General features: G+C 42.7%; 1 protein-coding gene and 1 pseudogene across 1 annotated transcript; both read right to left on the bottom strand.

Moving 5' to 3' along the window:
- Positions 1–27: 27 nt before the first annotated feature.
- On the bottom strand, positions 28–12,698 carry LOC129829328 (uncharacterized; annotated as a pseudogene).
- Positions 12,699–13,959: 1,261 nt separating this feature from the next.
- LOC129830422 (interleukin-17 receptor C-like) lies at positions 13,960–23,307 on the bottom strand. Its single transcript, XM_055892996.1, has 17 exons — positions 22,881–23,307; positions 22,624–22,639; positions 22,342–22,458; positions 21,249–21,343; positions 20,810–20,890; positions 20,610–20,721; positions 20,318–20,487; positions 20,163–20,231; positions 19,970–20,036; positions 17,826–18,013; positions 17,692–17,739; positions 17,540–17,585; positions 15,789–15,940; positions 15,637–15,702; positions 15,485–15,536; positions 15,256–15,363; positions 13,960–14,916 (listed from the first exon to the last, which is right to left on the bottom strand). The coding sequence occupies exons 1-17, from the start codon at positions 22,992–22,994 to the stop codon at positions 14,045–14,047; spliced, it is 2,373 nt and encodes a 790-aa protein (XP_055748971.1). The 5' UTR covers positions 22,995–23,307; the 3' UTR covers positions 13,960–14,044.
- Positions 23,308–25,697: the final 2,390 nt, after the last annotated feature.

Below are 25,697 nucleotides of genomic sequence, written 5' to 3'. Positions count from 1 at the left end.
AGACACAAAAATCACTCATGGTTATTTAGAATCAATGCAAATTTAACACTTTTTTTTTTACAAATACACGAACATGATTCAAACCACTGTAGACGGTATTGACTAGGTGGTATACAACTACGGCCGGAAGTAACTTGTTCGTAACAGATTAGGAACATTTATGCAGCAGGTTATGATAATTGATGTAGCAGTTTAGGAGAATTAGGTTAAGTTTAAGAAAAGGGTTAGGTTTAGCTAAAATGCTCTCCTAACCTGCTACGAAAAGTTACTTCCGTCAGTAGTTGTGCTCCATTTAGTCACAACCACTGTAGACCGATGACTGATTATGGATCACCCAGTCACAGTAATGCACCACAACATAATGCACAAATGTATAAAATAGAATTTAACAGTGTTGGGGAAGCTACTCTGAAAACATAGTTTACCAAACTACCAATTACTTCACACTGGAAGAAGTTAAGCTACACGATAGCTACCTTTAATAAAACAAATAATTAGCTTTAGTTAAGTAATTTTGAAAAACTAGTTCACTATAGCCAAGCTACTTCGTCAAAATTGATCCTATCTAAATCTGAAATAGACTAAAATGTGCAGGAACAAATCACTCTGGAGTCAGATGTTAACAGAAAGTGTCATTTAGCCTATTAAACACATTTCAAGTGAGGAAATTCTTGCCAACTTCACCCATATTATTTGAGCAAGTAATTAGCTAATAATAAAGTAATAAACTACTGAAAACACTACCAATATTTAGATTTAGTTAAACTACCGCCAAGCTATGACAAAATGTAATTTAGTTAGTAGTTGAACTACATGTAGTTCACTACTCCCCAACAATGGCGTTCAACAACTTAACAAATCACTTAGTAAAATAAAAAAACTTTACAAATTAACCATATAACATTTTGAAATGAAGATAATGGTTGAGTACAACAATGTCAAACATTTACAGTTCAGAGATGAGCACCAAGCTGGGGTTGACAGTAGTGTTTGAGGAGCACAAAAGTGAATCACTTGTAAGTGATTCACAAAAGTGAATCATTTACAATATTTACAAGTCATGCTCAACTTTGGACAGTAGCTCTACAAGTGCTTGATGAGATACAGTTTCAGCATGCCACCATCTCCGCAAGTCCTTATGTCCACTATTTGATTATAGTATACTGTATAAGTGTCACAGTTACCGTCCTGTAGCAAAAGCCCCTGGTTCCTTCCTAGCCTCTCATGTCCTCTCAGACCCAGTCTATCCTGTTGGTCTTGGTGTCAGGACTAGACGGTGGGGTACTGAGACACGGCTCCAGAGGCACAGACTCCCAGGGGTCCTCCACCACTGCTGAACCCCCGCAAACCCTCTCAGCCCACCAGCAAGTACCCTTGAGGCTGCCCTGTGCCCCCCTGCCAGTGCCAATGAGGCTGCCCCACTACCTCGCCCCAAAGCCAGTTCAGTCAGGAAGCCCAGGCTCTGGGAGGGGAGGTTGAAGAGCGGCAGCCCCCTGTAGAGCTCAGGCAGGGGGCGGCCGGCCACCAGGAGGCTGGGGGGACAGAGACTTAAACTGCACCAGGGTGAAGCGTTCGCCGGCGCGGCCCTGCAGATAGTCCACAGAATGCAGGTGAGTGAAGCGCTGAAGACATCCAAATATGGGGAACGACAGCCCTCCACAGACTCTCCATCCTCTTCACACCCACTCCTCCGGAGAGTGTCCCTCTCCCAGCCCCTCCTGCCCCTCTCTTCTGCCCTCTCCCAGGCTGCCTGGGTCAGCACCAGCACTACCTTTGACCCCTGTCTTCGCAGGCAGTCCAGCTGGGAGTTGAGCCATGGAATAGGTCCCAGGACACTGAGCTCAGCCTGACTCCACAGGTCAACAGACACACTGAAGCCCAGAGAGGACAGGAACGAGCCCAAATGGCACACCAGTCCCAGCAGAGCTTGATCGCTGTCAGGAGGGTACAGCAACACGATATTGCTGCCGCCTACTGCGCCTGAGAGAGGGGGAGAGGTGTGTAGAGAAAAGGGAGGGAGAGGGAGAATAAGGACAGAGGGAAGGGAGGTAGAGGGAAGGAAATCAAGAGAGAGAGAGCGCTTATTTTTCTAAAACATGAAGAAAGTGTTTAATTGGACTCATACTAGAGACCCTGAATAGAAGGGGCAAATCATTACCTCCTATGTCATCGTCTTTCAACCATCTCCACAGGTATCCTGTGGACAGACACACATCGTAATTATGGAAAAGTCATTACGATGAGATGTGTGTGCTGTCCTAGCCTCAGTGCCAATCTGAGAAATTTGCCTCACACACTCGAAATAAAAATCTCAGGCTTGAAACCAGGCTAGTTGTAATATATTAATTTCAGTAGATGTGATTAGATAACTTCAGAGATAGCTAATAATATTATTAATATATAGTTGCATCACTAACCTTTGAGCACCGGGGACAACGTAGGCCCCAAGTACTGCCAGACAGATTAGTAGTAGCCCGATCAGGAGAGTCAGACTCCATCGGTTCCTAGATGCTATAGGAGAAGTCTATCTCATTATACAGTTTAGAGCTGGGGATCAATGCCTCATAATCCATGACTGTATCCATTATTTCTGCCAAATATCCTTCTAGCTAATAGAGCACTAATCTCTACGCTGCGTGTTAGAGAGACAGAGATTAACCAATGAGCTAACCTGGTCTATACTATCGAACACTGATATATAATATGGTTAATTTGTCAGTTGAATTAATTAATTGTAAAGTAAAGGTGTGTTTAGAATTATTTTTGTTGTATTAATGCTATTTAATCTCTCCTCAGACTAATATTATTCTGTTTGTCCTGTGGGTACCTTTGCCACTGTTCCACCCCTTGTGCATTGCGCTGTCATGGTGTACCTCCAAATGTATTGGAACCCTTGATAAAGATGAGCAACAAAAATACTATATAAATGAACTAATACAAATTCTAAGATATACTGTATGCAAAAAAATTGGGAAAATAAATGATTTTATAATAATACAATTGCACGTTGTTTAGAAAGTAATACCCCCCCCCCCCCCCCCAAAAAAAAAAAGAAGTGCCAAAATGATTGGCACCCCTAAAGATTGAAACAAAAAATGTAAGTCTGCATGAACATTCTACTTTGTAAAGGTCGTCTCAGCTTAAGGAACTGTAATGTGGCCTTCCATGGCCTTCCTGTTTCACTGGGGCATAAAAATTAAGTAACACACCCAAAATCCATTTGTCATCCATCACCATGGGGAAAGGTAAAGACCTCAAACAAAAAGACACAAATGGTTGTTGACCTTCATAAAAATCAGGCAATGGGTACCAAAATATTACTAAAACAATAATTAAGCAATAAGGCACTTGGGAGTTTATGATATATTGCCAATATACCACGGCTAAGGGCTGTATCCAGGCCTTCTGCATTGTGTCGGGCATAAGAACAGTGTTTAGCCGTGGTATATTGGCCATATAGCACACCCCCTTGGCTTATTGTTTAATTATACCACTATTAGGGCAAGTATTATAAAGTGTATAACCACTTGAACAGTGATAAACTTGCCGGTAAGTGTATCTTGTCCACACGCACAGTGAGGAAGATGGTTTGGGAGGCAACGGAAAATTGAAGGCAACAGTTGGAGAATTACAGAATTTGGTCGCATCTTGGGGGTCACCAAGTCTCCAGGGTTGCCAGAAAATATCCTTTATTGAGAGCAACCAACGTATGTAAATGCCTGGAGTTTGCGAAATGACATTGGCACTTGGATTGGATCCGGGTGCTATGATCAGATGAGATGAAAATAGGGGTCTTTAACCACGCAAACCAGCGTCGGGTTTTTCGTCGACAAAGGATGCAAATGCCAAAAATAAACTCATACCTACAGTAAAATATAGTGGTGGATCTTTGATGTTATGGGGCTATTTTGCTTCCACTGGTCATGGGGCCTTTGTTAAGGTCAACGGCATCATGAAGTCTACCAAGTACCAGAACATTTAGCCTCTACCAGGAAGAACTTGTGGTTTCAGCAAGACAATGACCTCAAGCACACATAAAATGTGAACATATAATATAGCTCAATATTTATATTGTTCTATATATATTTTTTTACATCTTTATCAAGGGTGACAGTAATTTGAGGTGACCAGATAATCAATCATTATAGATCAATTGACCCTCAGGGGTGAAATTCGTACTTGCAAATGGACATATGAAGGGACCCAGCTTTGTATCCATCCCCTGTACTTTCATCTAGACAACATAAGCAGTACAGTGTCAGACAAACACACTGTTAGTCATCAGAAAACACCAGATATTCCTCTGTGGTTTAGCAATGCCAAGGTCAAGGGTTTGATTCCTGCTTGGACCACCCATACGAAAATGTATGCATGCACTACTGGGAGTCGCTTTTTAAAATACGGAAGACACATTTCAGTTGAATGCATTCAGTTGTACAACTGACTAGGTCCCCCTTTCCCTTTGGAAAAAAAAGAGTCTGCTAAATGGCATATATTATTACACACACTATTAAAGGTAATGGGTTAAGTCGACTTTTCACACGGTTGGCATTACCCAATGTCCGCGGAGAAGTGGCCGTCCACCCGGTGTGTTTGTGGTTGTGCATCCGACTCATCCTCATGGTCAGTGTTTTGTTAGAACTGTTTAATTGGAGCACAGCCACACCTCTTCTCATCAATCACGGCTTGGAGCCTGGGCACTGAGACATGAATCAGTCAGATGTCAGTCAATCAGCGGTTTAAATGGTGGCATAAAACTAAAGCAGGCTCTGTGCGGGTGTAGAGAACAGTGCACTAATGGAAATGATTGCAATTTAAAACTGATAGTGACTCGCCATCGCATTCGTTCACAACACCTAGGTTTGGGGAACAACCTTTGAGACAGAAAAGGGGAGAGTGTTGTCATCAAATTACATGAGCTGATGAATAAAATGCATAGCCTAGAGTACAGTTGTGGTAGAAATGTATGATGTATATATTCATGGCGTTTTGTAAAATAGGGGATTGTGGTGGTCCCTGAGGTAGATAATGTATAGACCTTGACTGCCATATGGTACTGGCGCCAGCAATAAGGAAAGCCACATCTGCAGGAATCAAACATAAACTATTACATATTGGGCGATATGTGCGGTCCACTAAACAACTCTAAAGTTCCCCCAAATAGCCATCATATTTTTTATAGACAACAGTTCAATGACAGGTGATAGAGGGAATTTACTTCAGGAGAGTTCTGGTCCCCCAGAGCTGAATGGTTCAATGTAAATGTCACTTTCTTGCAGCAATCTATGATGCGTGGGTAGCTGTAACAGTGTTACAGAAGCTTCTGGAACACATCCAGTAGGAGAGACAGCAGAGCAAGAATTGTACTTTACCATGAGAAAGTGCAAAACACAGTCAAAAGGTTGAAAGACATTCAGTTAATAGGAAGTTTGCAAACACAGCGAGACAATCATTTATTTTACTTGACCGTATACGGTTCCCCCAATTAATGTGTGTGTGTTTCTTACCTTTTGGGCTAGGTGGCATCCCTAGGGCATTCCGTTCACCCACTTCCTTCTGCTTAGAGTTGTAATCTTTGTCACTGTGGTCAGCAGACACTTCCTGGTCCTCATGCTGATCTGGGACTGCAGAAACAGCAACACCATGTCATGTGCTGAGAACAGCAGACGCACAAAAGTCCCAGGCACAGTGACGTCCTGTTGGAGTTAACGTTAGTCCTGTTAGATGTAGTGGTAGTGTTATGGTTAAGGACTGAGGAATAATGCATCACAGTGTAGTCTCCCTGGGCAGGCTTGTTGCCGCCCACAATGTGTCAAGGGTTCACTGGACAAATCACAGTGTCTTGGACGAGAGAGAGTTTGCTGCAGCTAAATGCTGCCTTTGATCGTGAATAAGACCTGGACTTGCAGGCAGGGTTTGCAGTCATGTCTGTTGGTGCAACACAGAAACGCTCTAAGCTCCAACCACCTAACATTCACTGGACCTTTCATGGCAGGAAGGGCAACATCTGAGAGCGATAACTTATCACAATTTAAAATATTTTACTGAGTTACAGTTCATATAAAGGAAATCAGTCAATTGAAATACATGTATTAGGACCTAATCTAACCACTGGGGAGCCAGGCCCAGCCAATAAGAATGCATTCCCCGCAAAAGGGTTTTATTACAGATAGAAAGACTCCTCAGCACCCCCACCCCCAATATTACATTCCTGCATTCAGCATTTTAAAGTGGCCTTTTATTGTCCCCAGCACAAGGTGCACCTGTGTAATGATCATGCTGTTTAATCAGCTTCTTGATATGCCACACCTGTCAGGTGGATGGATTATCTTGGCAAAGGAGAAATGCAAAATTTAAAGGGATGTAAACACATTTTGGAGAAATGTGTTTTTTGTGCATATGAACATTTCTGGGATTTTGTATTTCAGCCCATGAAACATGGGACCAACACTTTACATGTTGCATTTATATTTTTGCTCAGTGTAATTTGGCTTATAATGCACTATATGTATTGTGCTTTCTTTGGATGATCTCACCTTTTACACTGCAGTCAGTCAGGCCCTAAGGAGAGAGCACAGAGAGATTGATTTCCTACAAACAGACCAGGCAGGATAGAGTTTGGTAAACTCTGTTCTACAGTACAGACTGAGCTACAGCATGTCAATCAAAACATTCATCTGTTCACTCAAACGGATCAAGCATCCAACCAGTGTTGACTTAATGCACATACACCGGACTGGGCTCCTGAGTGGCGCAGCGGATTAAGGCACTGTGTCACCACAGTCCCTGGTTCAAATCCAGGCTGAATCACATCTGGCTGTGATTGGGAGTCCCATAGGGTGGTGCACAATTGGCCCAGCGCTGGCCTGGTTTGGCAGGGATAGGCTGTCATTGTAAATAAGAATTTGTTGTTAATTGACTTGCCTAGTTAAATAAAGACGAGATCAGGAATTTGGTTAATGCAGGTTAAGGTTCATTGTGATGTTTTCTCTCTGACTACATAAGACAAATTACTGTGCATGGTGTGTGCAAGTGAACTAAAGCTTGTCTGTGTGGTTGGGTTTTTGCATGTGCCCCACACACACACACCCAATATTAATTTGCATGTGGTAAAGAAAGCCACACAAGCATGCACACAAACAAATAACAATATATATATCTATACAATCATAAGTGTGTGCAATAGCTATCCATACCTTATCAGTATTTACAACCTAATTACAATACTTAATATTATTATCTTTAGAATATTATCTTTAGAATTGAAATTATTTGAAACACACTCGATTAACACTTTAAGGAAACCTAAGAGGCCTAATGTCAATACACGATGTGCACCGTGTGTCATCTCCAGCGTACCTGCCGACGGGGACCGTAGCGTACCTGCCGACGGGGACCGTAGCTGCAGCAGTAAGAGTAGGACAACATGAACCCAAAGGAACAGGCGAGCCATTGGCTCTGCAGCACCCTGACAGCGCTTCTGCCTTCAGGTCCGCGCTTCCTTTTTCTGCGCTTTGTCCCGAAGAGTCCGGAAGTGGAGCTGGTTGCGCTGATCACACGGATTCCCACATCATTATCTAGAGGCAAAAAAATCACATACTCGTCACATCCCGACGTTTACTGGCAGTCCTCCAAAGGCACAGTGTTTCTCAGTGATTTCTTCATTGTCATCAATTAAAAAATTTAACATGGTACATTTTTGTACATAAGATACATTTCTCACGCACAGGACTAACTAATACATGTGTGTATAGGCATATTGATGCACTGCAATTCATTCATATTACAATTTCACATTGTTGTGTCAACATGCACCTGTTGTTTCAGGTAAATCAAAAGTTAGTTAGCTAGTCCCGCGGATGCTCTGTGGCACTTCAATCCAATCTCCTGGAAATAACAGTGTGAATGGCGAGTGTGTGACAGTCAGGAGGACGACAGAGGGAGGAGGTATGTTCACCTGGAAAGGTGGCTCAATTGTGCTGCATGGAGTTGCCAGTTAGATTTCCATGATCAATGCAATTTCGCTTTTTTAGTAACCCATGACAGTCCAGTGGTTGTGGTTCTGATTTACAGAGGCGTCATTCCCATAGGCGAATCAAGGGCACGTGCTCTCTCAGATCTGTTCCGTTACCAATACAGTATACACATAAAGTGTCTGTAGAAAGCAAAAAGGATAAATATCAAGGACATTTACAAAATAACATATTTTTACTAATGTACAAAATAGCATTTCAAAGTACATGGGGTAAAGTCATTAAACACATAATACAGTTCATTTAAACCTTCAATGACAACTGATCTGCCCCTGTTTGCTGCATATAATTGCAAACATTACTTACTTCTCTGGGTAGAACAATTGTCTTATGGTAGGGTGGCTTGGGGATAAACAACCCCCAGGGTTAAGCAGCCCCCTCCTGTAATTCTCACAGAAACCACTTTATCTATGTCCCAATTTTTTAAAACACTTTCCATAAATGCCACTAGTCTTGCTCAGCTACAATTTGCATCGGTCTCAACTTAAGTCACTCCAAACAAAACGATTGAGGTACATTGATCTAATATTTTGTAATTTAGTCGAATGATGTTAGATCTATAAATGTTAGATATACACACACAAAGGGAACCTAAAGATCAGTTAATTATACTACTTTAAGATAAAAAAAATATATATAGAATGATTTGGATAGAAAATGAAAAAAGAGTCTATACATCAAGACCTCATTACATTTACATTTACATTTACTCAATATTAATATTGAGATGTGCAATGTAATTTTGTTTCGATTTGATTTAAGTAAAATAATTTACCTAGGCTTCAGCTTTTAGGGGTTAATTACTCATGACTAAAAACATATAATGGATTTTAGCAAAACGCACCCCCATTCGAAACTTTGTTTTTATTGAACAACAGTTTTTTTGTTTCCCTTCATAATGTGTTTGCCTAAGGATAGCCCATATGTACTGTAAATCTTACCTAACCTTGATTTTTTCTTTCAGAAAGGGGGTAATCCCCCCCCCCCCCCCCCAAGTCACCCTATAAGGTTCCAGATGCTTTGCATACAGTCTACCGTTGACTCCAGTGGACGTGCTGACTACGCTTCAGTTGGCATACTGAGAATGGAATGTGAGTCATTGGGGATATTTGAGTAATACTGGTTCACTGTCAGTCTGAAGGGGTTCACAAACCAGTTGTTTAATAATAAAACAATAACATGCTTTAAAACTATAGCAGGATCTAAGTATGACACTGTCTATTTAGTAAATCAATGCTTAAATCTTTGTTTTAATTGAATAAAAGGCTATCTGAATTAATAAGGAGGTGTGATGACGTACATTGGTTGAATTAACGTTGTTTCCACACCATTTCAATTAAATTATGTTGAACCAACCAATAATAGGCAACATACAAACAAAACAGGTATAAATATACAGGGGAAAATGGGGAAGATGGGCGACACCTGGAGGGGGGTGGAAACAAGCACACAGACAGGTGAAACAGATCAGGGTGTGACAGTACCCCCCCCCCCTCTAGGGGCGTCACCTGGTGTCCTACCTGGGTGTACACCTGGTTGAACGGGGTGTCGACGTTGAAAATACACGACGAGGCCTGGGTCCAGGATGTCCCTAGCGGGGACCCAGCACCTCTCCTCCGGGCCATAACGCTCCCAGTCAACCAGGTACTAGAACCCCCTGCCCAGACGTTGATCCTTCAGGAGACGCCTCACCGTGTGGCCGTCGATGAAACAGGGTATAGAGGGTGGGCCCGGAAACAGTAGACAAAGGGCTGTGAGACATGGGTTTGACTCTGGACACATGAAAGGTGGGATGTTTAGGGATAGCCTCCTTTTTTAAAATGTTTGCCCAAATGACATACCCAAATCTAACTGCCTGTAGCTAAGGAACTGAAGCAAGAATATGCATATTCTTGGTACCATTTGAAAGGAAACACTTTGAAGTTTGTGGAAATGTGAATTGAATGTAGTAGAATAACACAATAGATCTGGTAGAAAAGAAGAAAAAAACGTGTATTTTTCTACCACCATCTTTGAAATGCAAGAGAAAGGGCAAAGTTCTAGCCATCACTCTGGTTGTAATTCCGATAGTGTCCACAAGATGGCAGCAGTGTATGTGCAAAGTTTGATGGATAACTTGAAGTATGAGTGAACTTCAAGACTGAAGTTCCTAGGTACATTTGGGAAAATCGTGAAGGAGCTATTCGCATTCATATTACATTTTTATGTAAGAATATTGTCAAATCTGTATACTTGGACTTTGATTTAGCTTCCCAAGTATTTGTAGCCATATAAGTTCAACATTTGCTAAACAACCAGTTTTCAAAACTCTAAATATCCTTATAATTTTTGTCCAAAATGAAAAGGCATGCTGTCGTACAAGGTTAGTAGCTACATTTTACGACATATACATGGTTTCTGGATACTCCTGTAAAGCCCAGCTTATTGGCTATCTAGCTAGCTTTGTTTGACCCCGATTGGTGCTTATTTGACAAAGATAGTTGTTCAAGAGATGACTGCCCGTGTCATCGGCATGCCATGAAGGCATCGCTCTGACCAAATATGTTGTCCTATAGGACATACTACACCCCTAATGATATAGTAAAGTCTTGTTACCTTCTAGGATCTCTGAGGAATACATACGAACGTGATTTGACTCGTTTGAAACAACGTTTAGGGTGAGATTTTCAGATTCCTTCCTTCGCAAATTGAACGAGTGGAAATACAAAATCGATCGTGCATGCCATATGGACCTTTTTAGGATATGAAAAAGGATTTTATCTAACAAAACAACACTTCATGATATCTCTGGGACCCTTTGGATGATACATTCTGAATCTTGCTCTGATTTAAGTACACATTTCACCTTCAGCGGGGAATTTATCAAACCTATCGCTGTATAGTTAGTGCCCAAAGATATCACATACTTTAACCAACTACTGCTGCTGACATGGAGAATGATGAAGTGAGTTTCTGTAACCTGTGATGACGTGAGCACCGGTGGTGAGGGTACACATCAAGGACATTCAGTTTCACACAATAATAGTTTTGTTTATTTGAATGGGGGACAAACACACTGTTTGTTCATCGTGTCAATCGTCCGATGCATTGCACTAGTGTGTCTAGCTCAAGCAAATTTCCGACACCCGTCCCTAAATAGACTAATGAAAACAAAAGGAAAGAAATACGTAATCAATAAAAAATATCCCATCTGTACATTATCATAATTATATCCACAATGCCAGCCTTCAATTAGATGCACCTAAGCAAATCTCATAGCACTAATATATACAACTTGGACATACAACAGTCTTAGTGGGTCTGTTGGATAACACACAGCAGGTCATACATGACTGCGCTGCTGAAGCAGTAGCAGCCTGTTGGGAAACGATGCAGTAGAAAGACCGTGCAGTTTTCGCTGGTGGACACTCCAGGCATGTGCAGCTTCTGCATCCGTTTGGTCAGGGGGTTCAGGGGACAGACCATTGAGAGACACTTGAAGACGAGGTTCACAATTGAAAAATCAGACCAAGTGTTCAAAGCTCAGTACATTGTACAGGGTGTGTCCAGGATTTTCAGCGCATGGCTCTAGTGACAATTCTTTAACCTAGATTTTTGGTTGACATGGAGACGTGAATCCAACAAATTATTAATTTGTAGACAAACTGGATATTGAAATGCATTTGGCAACCAAATATTAACATTTGAAGAATATGTACCTTCTGCCTGGATAGTTCCATTTACTTTTGTAATACAGTATATAGCAATAAGGCTAATGTAACAGTATTTATTCTACCTTCAAATAAGTAACAGATCCTTGGCCACATTGAGGTTAGCCTACTGTAACTATAAATGTCTTATGTAATTATAGATAGTGTGCATGTTCAAGATAGCATGCAAAGGTCATCACAGGTCTGTGGAGATCTTCACAATCGCTATAATAACCTGTGCAGAATCTCAAACAACATTGATCATTTACACTATGTACTTGTAATGTAATCCGAACTGCAATCGAGGTCATTTGGTTATGGTACTAGATGACGCACAGTGAAATCTTATTGCTCAACGTCTTACCCAAATATTACCCACATTTCCACGTTGAAATGACATGGTGTGCCCAGTGAATTAGGGATCATCTAACTCAGGTAGTATTTACATCACACATTGTCCATGATGGTTCTATCACCCGTATACTTCCTGGGTGGACTTTTTGTGTTCTTCACTTGTGATCTGGGGACTTTGGTCCTGTTCATCATCATCATCATCATTTTCTTTCTTTGCCTTCTGTTCCAGACTAAACTTTGTGAGTCTTTCCCTAGGTCTCTTACTTGCCTGTAGAGAACAGAGGGACAGAGCACAGAGGGAATAAGAGAATGAAAGGATGGATTCCCTTCTTTTGCCCTCCCAAGAGAGTTGCATCGCCTTCTGTTCATCTTACCATCTTCGGTCTTGCCTTTCGTCTTGTTTTACTGTGCTTTTGTCACTTCCATTTTTTTCCTCTTCACTTCTTCTTCTTTCTCTGCTCATTAGAATGTATAGTTGGGTCTGGCACACTGTTTTCTCCAGGCTCATCCCCCTTATTCTTCGGTGTAGAAGTGGCCCGATCTTCAGTTTCACTCTGAATTTCTCCAGATTCTGCTGGTGTTTCTGATAGCGCTGTTCCACTTTGAGGCAGGGCGTTGTCATCCAGCACAGACTAGCTATACTATACATCTCCTCTATGTAATTAAAGTTCTCTTCAGTGGCTGGAATGCATTTTGGGCTCAGTGCAGGCTTTTGTTCCGGCTCGTCTTGACACTGTCCATTGCACGATCCATAGAATAATATTTTGACCCAGTGTGGACCCATCTTTGCAGAGCGCGGTATGGGTTTGGGGGACACTGGTTCAATGTAAACAAAGCGGTCTCCATTTGAACAGTTAGTGAGTTGGTTCTTGCATCGGATCATGCGTTTCATAACTTTCCCCAGTCTTGTAACCTGCTTTGGTCAGAAACTCTGTCACAACACTGTCATCTGCTGATTCAGGGAGCTCTTTGATTGTAACTTGAACTGAGTTCTGATTGGCCATGCGTGACTTCAGACTGACAGGGTTGTTTTCCTTGAACAGTGCATGCTTTCCACAGACAGATATTCCTCCAATAAGGAGTTGCCCTTGCCTCCTTTTCACTTCAGATAGATACGCCAGAGTGCACTCTCTGTACCAACCTCAAGTGGCTTGGGTGGATTACCTGTATGCTATGGTAGAGCTATTCTTCCATCAGGGGGTTAGCTATGGTTAGCCATGGCCTCCTCCCTTGTAAGGATTTCTCTCTCCAAGATGAAGATAGGGTGAACCGTTTCCTTTGGTGTGTTGCGCCCGGCAACTGTACTCCAAGCCTCCTTTTCTGTAGCATTTCCCTTAATGCTGCTTGATGTGGCAGCCTCCATGCACTCTGACATGTTACCTGTTCTGATTCACTATATTATGTAAAATAAAATAAAAAAAACACTTATATAATCAAAACTAAATAATTAGCCAAGATTGTTCAGAGTTGAATCTTGTTGTATTAACAGAGGGTGGTTGATTTTGTAGGAGATATTCACCAGATTAAGGCGTCTCCTTTGTTCAGGCAAACCCACAAAGATAAGGCTGATGTGTGTGGTTTCATGGTCAGGCTCAAACAGTGCACTCAGTACACAAAGAACAAACTGTGTGGGACTGCCATACGTGGGACGTACCCAGATGACCATATTTACTTAGCAAATCAAGTGGTAAGGTATCTTAGTGGTGAAGTGTAACCCCCTATTGACTTTAGGCATAAATGTTCGTCGTCTCTGCTACACCGTTTGGGTCACTACACCAACAATGCTTCATGTTACGGTCAAGACAAAAAAAAAAAAGAAAAGTCCCCTGTATAAAGGTAAAACCTGAGATGCCCTGCCTCATCACCACGGTGGCCCGCTGAGTGACTCCTCCTGCAAAGTGCTTGGCTCTGTCCTCTCTTCATTGGTTGACAGTGGCGACACATGCCTGCTTAGTGTCCTCTCTGACATCACTTTCTGCGACAATTTCGGTTTTGGACCCTCTTCTTCCTGTGGGTGCGTCCGTGGCAACTCATCTTGCGAGTTAGTCGTCGTGCCAACCAAAGCGACAATGTCTTGGAGAGGAGTCTGGGCCAGCAGTGCCAGCTGCCAATCACATTGTTCCTTCCTCTAGCCATCCCGCCCAGCTCTCGTATCAGGCTCCCAAAATCTCGAGGCAGGCAGTAGCGCGGGACACCTCTGAGGTCTTTGGGGATATCTCGGCTGTGACAGAGGTCCTGGAAGTAGACAAGGGCAAAGCCGTGGCTCTCTCCTGTCCCCTGTAGTGCCCCCTGCAGACATGACAGGGCAGCCCTGAACACCGGCCCCGTCACTGAGGAGGGCTCCCTCTCCTCCTCTCCGCTCCTACCTTCCACTTTCCTTTCCACTCCTTTCTTCATTCCTGCTTGCTCCTGTTTATCTCTTGTTTTCTCAAGTCCTTTCAGCTCTTCTCCTCCACTCTCCCCTTGTCGCATCTCCTCTCCTTTACTCCCTCCTGTCTTTTTCCCATCTCTCCTATTCCCTCCATCTCGCTCTTCTCTCCAGCTCTTGTAGGTCTCCTTAGCCTCTGGGCTCCATATGATCAGCACCCGGCCTCCTGCCTCTCTGACTGCATCCCACTGTCCATACATCCAGGGTACAGGGCCCAGCTCAGCCACACCAGCCCCAGACCTCTCCATAGCCCCAGGACCATCCCCATTGGAGATCTGGGCCCACAGAGCCATGCGCACATCAGCACACAGCTCCCCCTGTAGAATGGAGGCCAAAGCACACACTGGAGACACATGGGCTGACAGCTCTGAGGAACACACCAACAACACAGGCCTCTGGATGAACAGCCAACCTGTAGGGAGCGAGAGAAGGGGCGAGGCAGACACACACACACACACACAAAGGAGAGGGTTACGGGGATGATATAAAAATAAAAAAAGATTGCAAATGATTGTCAGTTATTGCTTGATTTCCCAATTATTTCCCTGGTGGCCATTAAGCCTTTAGGATCAAATCAAATGTGGATTAAATTAGGTTTGAAGGATAAGGTGATACAAAGACACACAGACAGAGCAGACAAGTAGGTCAAAGACAGTACATAATATTGCAAACATTGTTAATGCAATATAATATGACTGAGGACACAAGAACGGGCTACAAAAGGTCTGCGTACAGTGCAAGAAAAACTGACCTGTGACTCCATTCTTGGTCACATAGTGGATGAGGCGTCCCAGCATTGCCACAGTAACCAGAAGTGTCAAGGCTGCAACAGCATAGAGACCCCATCTCCTGTGGGAATCTGAGAAGGCATATGAGGATACTACTTATAAGTGCTGGAAGGTGTGTGTGTGTGTGTGTGTGTGTGTGTGTGTGTGTGTGTGTGTGTGTGTGTGTGTGTGTGTGTGAGAGAGTGAACTCACAGTCAGGACAGAGTATTCTCCTCCCATACTGTGGAGGATCTGACCGCCATACCTTCAGAGAGTTAAAGAGAGCGTGAAATGAAAAGAAAGTCAAAGGTAAGATAAGATATCCTTTCACATAATACAAAAAAACATTCATAGTTAGGTCATACCTGCACACACAGTCCCTCAGTTAGGAAGGATAAGGGCAGGTTCAGCGGTGTCTCTCTGGTGCCATCCTGTACAACAGAAAACTGCACTCTTAACAGCATGGACCAGTGTCATTAGCTCTATAATAAATGGTAATAGTGTCTTATTACCTTACCATGTTTACTAAGTAGATAGCTCCTCTGGCCACACATCCCTTGTCCTGCCATACACAGAGTTGAGCAGCAAAGGATGCTGGGATATTGGAGGTGAGATAGACACGGAGACTCTGTGAACCGGGACCAACATATGCCTCCCACTTAGACATACCTGAGGGAAGGAGGGAGAGAGATGTTGTTCAAATCCTATTTTATTTGCCTTATGCGCAGAATGGATGTAGACTTTACCGTTACAGTGAAATGCTTGATTACGAGCCCTTCAACGATGCAGTTCAAAAATTGTAACACAGGAGGAATTAAACTGTATACAGTACCAGGTATTTTAGGTAGATAAACTACATATTCAAAAAGTATGTGGACACCCCTTCAAATTAGTGGATTAGGCCATTTCAGCCACACCCGTTGCTGACAGGTGTATAAAAATCGAGCACAGCCATGCAATCTCCACACACAAACATTGGCAGTGGAATGGCCTTACTGAAGAGCTCAGTGACTCAACATGGAGTCGTCACCGGCTGCCAACAAGTCGGTTCCAACAGTGCTGACTGCCAACAAGTCAGCACTGTCGTGCCCTCTTCACGACTTTGCGGGTGTGTGTATGGACCATGTTAAGGCCTTAGTGATGCGGACGCCAAGGAACCTGAACGTCTCGACCGCTTCTCCTGTAGTTCACGATAAGCTTCTTGGTTTTGCTGACGTTGAGGGAGAGGTTGTTGTCCTGGCACCACACTGCCAAGTCTCTGACCTCCTCCCTGTAGGCTGTCTCATCGCCGTCGGAGATCAGGCCTACCACCATTGTGTCGTCAGCAAACTTGATGATGGTGTTGGAGTCGTGTATGGCCACTCAGTCATGGGTGAACAGGGAGTACAGGTGGGGACTAAACTCGCACTCCTGAGGGGCCACCGTGTTTAGGGTCAGTGTGGCGGAGTTGTTGTGGCCTAGCTCGTTTGGGAGTTTCGCGTCACTGGGCATCACTGGGTTTCCATTTGTTATAGTCTGCAAGCCGTGCCACATCCAACGAGCATCAGAGCGGGTGTAATAGAATTCCACCTTCCTCCTATATTGTCCTTTTTCATGTTTGATGTCTCGAAGGTCGTAGCAGTCTTTCTTGTATGCACCCATATCCGTGTCCCATTCTCTGTAAGCAGTAGCTCTAGCCTTTAGCCCAGCAAGGATATTGCCTGTAATCCATGTTTTTTGGTTAACACTGTGGGAACGACATCGTCTATGCACTTATTGATGAAGCCCGTGACTGATGTGGTAAACTCCTCAATGCTATCGGTTGATCCCCGGAACATATTCCAGTCTGTATTAGCAAAATAGTTTTGTAGCCACGGGTCTGCTGGTAAACAGAAAGAAGGGTTTATAGACTCATGGTCGGATTTGCTGCCGAAGGGAGGGTCTTGCATGCATTTGGGTAGACTAAAAGTGGTATGGAGTTTTACCGCTCTTAGTGGCACAGAAGATGTGTTTATGAGCTCCCGAGTGGCGCAGCGGTATAAGGCACTGCATCTCAACGCTTGAGGTGTCACTACAGATTTGAATCCAGGCTGTATCATAACTGGCCGTGACTGGGAGTTCCATAGGGCCGTGCACAATTGTCCCAAAGTCGTCTGGGTTTGGCCGGTGTAGGCCGTCATCGTAAATAAGAATTTGTCCTTAACTGACTTGCCTAGTTAAATAAAAAAGGTTAAATAAATAAATGATAACAATATCAAGTGCAGTATTTATATCACTGTGGTCTCTCACCTGGCAGGAATGGACAGTGGACATCAAAGCTGCTTCTAAAGGACAGCTACAGAGAAGAGAGACATGAGAACATCAGCGACTGACACCCACATGTATCATGTATTATACAGTTAACTGTTGATATTATACATGCATTTGGCTCACAGTCTTACCTGCACACACATCTGAGGGTGTTGATCCACAGCAGAAATATTATATTTCTGTCAACGGGAGAGGGAAAGGAATAATCATCAACATTATCCTCCTCTTCATCATCATCCTCATCGTAGTAATCACCAACCCTTACCAGAGCTCTCTTCTCCACTATGTCCTCCAGTGTGGAGTTGAGGATGGGAGTGCAGTGGGATGCGTTTCTCTGGTGTTGCCAGCAGAGGGAGGCAGAGAGCTTCAGGTAAGCAGCAGGACACGGGGAGCTCAATGCCAGGTTGGAGCCATACAGAGTCACAAAACTGGAGCGCCACACGTCTCGGCCCTCTTCAGAACACACACAGACAGTGCATTAAAAACCTCTACCACTTCTCTCTCCCGGATCAGGGATCCTCCTCATCAAAAAAGTTGACTAGCATAGCCTAGCCTAACGGGACAGGGATATCATATAATTTTCATGAAATCACAAGTCCAATACAGCAAATGAAAGATAAACATCTTGTGAATCCAGCCATCATTTCCGATTTTTAAAATGTTTTACAGCGAAAAAACAATATGTATTTCTATTAGCTAACCACAATAGCCAAAGACTCAACCGCATATTTTCACCATGTTTCTACCGCATAAGTAGCTATCACAAAACCGACCAAATAGAGATATAATTAGTCACTAACCAAGAAACAACTTCATCAGATGACAGTCTTATAACATGTTATACAATAAATTCATGTTTTGTTCGAAAAATGTGCATATTTGAGGTATAAATCATAGTTTTACATTGCAGCTACCATCACAAATAGCACCGAAGCAGCCAGAATAATTACAGAGAGCAACGTGAAATACATAAATACTCATCATAAAACATTTATGATAAATACATGGTGTACAGCAAATGAAAGATAAACATCTTGTGAATCCAACCAATATTTCCGATTTTTTAAGTGTTTTACGGCGAAAACACAATATAGAATTATATTAGCTTACCACAATAGCCAAACACACAAATGCATTTATTCACCGCAAAAGGTAGCTATCGCAAAAACCAGCAAAAGATATAAAATTAATCACTAACCTTGACCAACTTCATCAGATGACAGTCTTATAACATCAGGTTATACAATACACTTATGTTTTGTTCGAAAATGTGCATATTTAGAGCTGCAAACCGTGGTTATACATTGTGAATATGTAGCATCGATTCACCAGAATGTCCGGAGCTATTTTGGACACTCACCTAATCTGACCAAAGAACTCATCATAAACTTTACATAAAAATACTTGTTGTATGGCAAATGAAAGATACACTGGTTCTTAATGCAACTGCCGTGTTAGATTTTTAAAAATAACTTTACCATAACAGCTTGCGTTATTGCGAGACAGAGCTCGCCAAAACGGCAGAGAATAGGAATCAACATTTTCCACAGAAATACGAAATAGAATCTTGTACAAGGAGTCCTTGGTCCAGAATAAATCGTTGTTTGGTTTTAGAATGTCCATTTCTTCTGTCGAATTAGCAACCTTAGCTAGCCATGTGGCGCGAACATGCCCATCTTCTCTTGACGCAAAGAACGGAAAATTCCAAAAGTCCCAATAAACGTTGAATAAACTGATAAAACTCGGTTGAAAAAACCTACTTTATGATGTTATTATCACATGTATCAAATAAAATCAGAGCCGGAAATATCCTGACCTGCCACTCCAAAAGCTCTTGTTCGGCCTCAGATCAAGCTAGACACCCCATTCCACCTTCCACTGCCTGTTGACATCTAGTGGAAGGCGTATGAAGTGCATGCATATCGATAAATATAAGGCAATTGAATAGGCAGGCCCTGGAACAGAGCATCGTTTTCAGATTTTTCACTTCCTGTATGGAAGTTTGCTGCAAAATGAGTTCTGTTTTACTCACAGATATAATTCAAACAGTTTTAGAAACTTGAGTGTTTTCTATCCAATAGTAATAATAATATGCATATTGTATGATCTAGAATAGAGTACGAGGCAGTTTAATTTGGGCACGATTTTTCCCAAAGTGAAAACAGCGCCCCCCTATTGACAAGAAGTTGTTAATACAGATAGTAGTGTGAGGAGTGAATGCTCCAAGAGGACTTCATGCTCTGCTGGTTTATCTGTGACTCACAATATTAGATCCAGTAGAAAGCCCCTGGTTTCCCAGATCAGATTAACAGGGCAATGTACAGGTAACACACGCAGAGACTGAAGCTAATCATCAACTACTGCATCTCACATAAGTCTAAGAGACATTAAAAAAAACGGAATACTCGCCATCTAATGAGCTGTTCACAAATGGGCAAACTGTGGTTCGCCTTGCATCCAGGTGTGTGTAATATACCTGTAGCAGGCAGACATACAAAACAGACAAGTAAGTAAGGACACTTACATGAGACATAGTTTGAGCCATGCAGTAATGTCACTGTCCATCGCACATGATCTGATATGTAGTTGAGCGAGACCTTACCTGTACACAGACACAGTGAAGCAGGTAGGGGAACCTGAGAGTCACTGACAACGCCCGATTGGTGTCAATCTGGTGAAAACATACATTATCTATAAACAAATTATAAAACAACTTTCACCTTTTGAAACATCTACACACACACACAATGAGCTTACAGTAATAAGAGGAGAAAGGTTGGAGCATTCTGAGTCTGTCTGCCTGTAGCACAGCCTGGTGTATACTTCAGGTGAGAGAGCCGGCTGGTATGTGCGGTCCCCAGTTGCTACAGTTACAGTGAGGGATCGAGCCACCTCCTCAACAAACAGGTCAAACTCCGGCACTGGATCTGAATCCCCACAGACAGAGAGTCATAGTATGCAAAATGATTAAGTATTATTGTTATTTTGATCACATGAGGGAAGGGAATAAGTGATGGATGTGAAAGGTTTAGGTTTTGAGATTCATTACCTGGACAGATGTCTTGTACGATGTACCTGTCTTCTCTCTTTGGTTTGGAGGACAAAGACACGTACACTTCTCGCCCTGCGTCGGCCGGGAAACAGTCATACACCAACTCCCACTGAAGGGCAGCAGAGACACAGCACCATCATCAGAAACACACGTTCACCTCTTTTAATGTGCGCGCGCATGAAAATATCAGATCTTACCAAAATTTGATGGCCAATATTACGGAGACGTAAACGTTTGATTTTGGTCTTTCCTCCGTTGAAGGGAAGCGGGCCTCTCCACTTAAAATAAAAACAAGGCAACAGTAAACATGTCATCCCCCACGAATGATGCAGGGCCCCCCTTGGGAAATCAGTGTCATTTTGTAAATGCCAGATCTCCATGGCAAGACGCATCGTTCACCCAAGTTGAATCAAAATCAGACCAGTACTGTCACAGATATCGTGTGTGACTAACGTACGAACGCACTAACTGATGGAGACAGGTCCACAGTCCCCCTCCACGATTTCATCGTGGGGGACAATTAATAGATAAGAGGGTAAGGGCGTGAACTTAATTGTATCCCTCTATCTTATCCAGCTGATAACTTTGGAAGCCAAGGAATATTCACTGGTCAGCGGAATGAAAAGAAGTTGTTACCTGTAAAGTGCGATTTTTGACATTTTCTATGGAGATGATTCTGCGAGAATTAGTTGACAGCTCCAGGTAGGTAATACTCAGTGTCCCAGTAAAGTCTAGAGAGGAAAAACAGAGGACAGATTAAGGAAGCATGGCAGTAAAGGTAGAACGAGAGAAAGTCATGTTAAGGAAGAAAGATAGACAAAAAAGGCAACAGTAAGCATGTCGTCCCCCTACAGATGATGCTGCACCCCCCCCCCCTCAGTGCAAAATCAGTATAACTTTGCAAATTACGGATCTATATGGCAAGATGCATCACTCACCCAAGTTTAATCAAAAGCGGGCCAGTGGTGTGTGAGATATCACGTGTGATAACGTACGTACAGTTGATTACTATAGCGCCCCCCCCTTTGGGTCAATAACATGTGACTTTGTAAATGCCGGATCTCTATGGCAAGACGCATCATTCATTCAAGTTTCGTCTAAATCGGGCCAGTGGTGTCTGAGATATCGCATGGGTTGACTAGACTAATATTCCTGAGCATGTGTGCCAAATTTCAAACAGATCAAGCGATATAAACATGTGCCCGTTATAGCGCCACTGTGTGGTTGATATGAATGCTCTTGCATATGTTGAGTCTTATGGGTCCCCGAGACATATTTGTTCCCTGTGAGGAGAGGGACCTATGTACCGAATTTCATGACTTTAGGTCAAACAGGATGAGGGGCATGACCTGACAAGGTTTGCATTTTCAATCTGTTGTTATACCGCCACCATCAGAACAATCAGTGTATTTCGTAAAAGCTGGATCTCTATAACAAGACAATTCAATTCACCCAAGTTAAAAAAATAAAAAAAAAAGTTTAAAAAAATTTAATCGGGCCAGTGGTGTCTGAGATATCGTGTGTGACTAATGTACTAACGTACAGAGACAGATCCACAGTCTCCTCCCCAATTTCATCATGGGGGACAACAAACACAAGGTCAGAGAAAGGGAGACTGAGATGAAGACGTTGGATAACAGTAAGCTGGAAGAAGGTTCTGAAGGGGAAGAGGATGAGGTGGAGAGTGAGATTGGTTGTGGATGGGGGAAACAGAGTGTTAAGGCCTTACCTGCAGCTTTCATTCTGACACGGACATGGACACAAGCAGAACAGGAGGCCTGTGATGGAGAGAACCAGGAGGTGGACAGACTCAGCTGGGGAAGACTCTCCAGGTTCCAGGTGGAACCTATAGAAAAAGAAGAAAAATGCCACAGAACATTCAAAACTGTACAACTGTATGGAGTAAAATATATATACAGTGAAGTCTCAACCTTCCAAATAAACTGTTCCTCTTCATATTGTGTATAAGATCAGCTCTCCAAAAGGGACCATGGACTAAAGTAACACTTACCATTATGGTGTTGAATCTATGGATAAAGTGGAGGAGACAGGGAAAGGAAGAGGGAGAAGAAACAGAACACGGCTGTGTTGAGTTTGTTATTGACATGTGAAGTGAATATTGATGCGGGTTCACATAGCCTAATGCATTTCCAATACATCATTTCCATGATATATAGGCTACAGTCTGAGTATAATGTCTCCATTGCTTATTGGTTACATTATCTCCATGAAGATTAACCTCAAAGATGGTACGATTCATTCCTTTACCTCGGTGACAGTTAGTTTAGCGCGTGGTTTCTCCTCCGCGGCGTGCAGGAGCAGCAGCAAACACAACAGGAGCACAGCACGTGCTGGTCCATTTCCGCAACTCATCATGAACATTGATCAGTACTGACACCAGAGACACTTGGAAAAGTCACATCGTATCCGACGTTGCTAGAACAACGCACAGGCAGCCAACAAACGCAAAATCCAGTGCACAAACATGTTTACACTACAGAATGCATTTCAAAACCAAATAAATGTAATTCAATAAAACCGAAAAGTAGGTAGGCCAACATGTTATCTTCCAGTGCCATGTTGTTCTTGTATGTTCCTAATAACTGTTCGAATAGTTCACTGCGGGTTAAATTGTGTAATCGGAGAGTGCGTAATCGCTGACTAGTTTACGACATACAGCTCCACCTCTCCAGCCGCCTACTCTAGACAGACAGGTTACATCAGTAGTTACCTCCCACAATATACCAGTGAGTGAATACGTTTTGTATGGCCCGGTGCCCCGGGTAGGCAGAATAGGTTTATTTTAGACCGTTCCATTGGTCCTTAAGAGAAATCTCCACTCCCCGGAGCATCGGGCCATGCAAAACGAACCACCCAAATGTTCACACTAGTGCTGTTGCTGCTCTACGTCTTGGATTGCCGAGAGTGTGAACTTTGCTTTAACTAACATTAGGGAAATAATAGTTAGGCTATACTGAGAAACAACATTTTATTTAACTGCGGGAAGAACGGAATAGTTTGCTGCCGAACATTGCAGTCCCCTGCAGAGTTAGTGTTGAAGCCTACTATTTTTGTTATTTCAATTACTTTCGAAGACATTTGGAAGTAGGCCAAGTATTTGGATATTATTTATTTGAAAATATTGCCATGTATTTGAACTTACTCAAATACACAGAAACTTCTATTTTCAAATGCAAATATTGTATTACCCCAAGTCTGCTTGGCATTTGAAATAATGTATTTGGAAATAAGTATTTTAAAATAGTTAAAATAGTAGCCTATGCTAGCTAGGCCTATACATTTGTTTTTAAATGGTCAAATACTTCCAATAGAAGTAGTTGATTCAGACCATATTATTTGAAAAAAACTAAAATACTCAGAGTATGCATATATTTGAAACCAGGACTAATCTGAATAACATCTCAGTAGTGTAAAGATAGCGTCAACAGCGGTAGATGAGTCAGATATCTGATTCCGTAATGTTTATAGGCTATTATCAAGTCACATCTATTCCTTTTATCACCACAAAACAATTATTGTATTGCTATTGTTGGATTCTACTCAAAACGGTCTCTATTCACATCCTACAAAGCTAGGGGAAGGACCTCTGAAATGTGGTCCTCATTAAATTCAGTTATGGACTTTGAACAGCCTTGGTTATTTGGATAGGGTAATATTCACCCCATGTCTGTAGCAGTTTCTGGTTAGCCTCACATGTTGTTTTCCAATGTTATTATACAGTAGGTCTGTCTGTATATGTGTATGCATGTGTCAGACGTGGTGGAACGTTTCTGTCAGTTGTGCTATATCTCTCTCAAACACACACACACACCACACACTATAATGCTCAGAAATTGTTGAATGTAGTTGACGGTAAGTGGGCTCTCTAACTGGGTCAAGGTTTCATTATGAGTCCTAATTCTCACAATATGTGTCTTTGTGTGTGTGTTTTACAGAGGGTAAAAACCCTGAACAGACACTTCCTCCTTACAGAGACGTCATGCTTTTAACTCCATCCCTTCTGTGCCCTTGAAGACACCTCACACCTGCACACACACACACACGCGTACAGTGATTTCACTTGTTAAATTAACTTCAATCAATGTAGTTGAAGGGGAGGAGACAGGTTAAAGAAACGTTTTTAAGCCTTGTGACAATTGTGTATGTGTGCAATTCAGAGGGTGAATTGGCAAGACAAAAGATCAAAAGACTGAAGTGCATGTCCCATGTGGCTCAGTTGGTAGAGCATAGCACTTGCAATGCCAGGGTTGTGGGTTCAATTCCCATGAGGGATCAGTAGGAAAGATTATGAAATTATATGCATTCACTACTGTAAGTTGCTCCAGAAAAGAGTGTCTGCTAAATGACAAAAATGTAGGTGCCAGGCAAACTAGTTTGTGTCAAGAAAAGCAATGCTGCTGGGCTTTTAAGGCTCAATAGTTTCTGGTGTGAATCAAAATGGTTCACCATCCAGATGTAACAGTACTCGGCTTGCGTTGTGTACAATCAATGGAGGGATTGCTGCGTATGCCCACTTTAACAACATCGCAGGCCCTTCCCATAAGCCTACCCATAACCTCAACTGCTTGGTCCATCACAGATACGCCCCTCTTACGCATGTAAACCATGACCATATCCTCCCACTCATGCACTGTGCACTTTTCAGAGCCATCCCCTCGAAAGTACACCGGTTCCCTGATATCAGACTTCAATACCAGGTTCAGGCCTGACACATCCATACCCCTAGAGCTGCATGCATTCCCCATAACATTGTCCCCAACATGTCCAACAATTGCCTTTGACTCCAAACAGGAGGCAATGTTCTCCCCAATGGAATGACCAATCTGCTGTACTATGTCTGCTATGAAATCCATGGAGACCTCCCCACTCCCAGTATTTGGCAAAACTCTTCCATACACATCCTTGGGCGTTTCCATGGGTACACTATCATCAAAACTCCCAAAACCCTCCAGTTTAGGCATAGATGTAGAAGCAACTGGACTTTTGGCTGAACCCCTACCAACAGATGGTGATAGATTAAATGACAGGAAACCCCTACCTCTCCCGATACCTTCCATTTAAACT

This window comes from Salvelinus fontinalis, chromosome 31 (genome assembly GCF_029448725.1).
Source record: "Salvelinus fontinalis isolate EN_2023a chromosome 31, ASM2944872v1, whole genome shotgun sequence".
Classification (NCBI taxonomy): domain Eukaryota; kingdom Metazoa; phylum Chordata; class Actinopteri; order Salmoniformes; family Salmonidae; genus Salvelinus; species Salvelinus fontinalis.
Note: the sequence above shows the minus strand (reverse complement) of the source record. Positions and strands in the feature narration are given on the sequence as shown.

Bases quoted from the DNA above. Each gene is read 5' to 3' on its own strand.
- LOC129830422 (XM_055892996.1), bottom strand. From the start codon at position 22,994: ATGTTCATGATGAGTTGCGGAAATGGACCAGCACGTGCTGTGCTCCTG. The intron at 21,344-22,341 runs GTAAGGCCTTAA...TTTCCTCTCTAG, and splicing joins TGTCAGAATGAAAGCTGCAG to ACTTTACTGGGACACTGAGT. The intron at 17,586-17,691 runs GTAAGACTGTGA...TCTTCTCTGTAG, and splicing joins ACCCTCAGATGTGTGTGCAG to CTGTCCTTTAGAAGCAGCTT.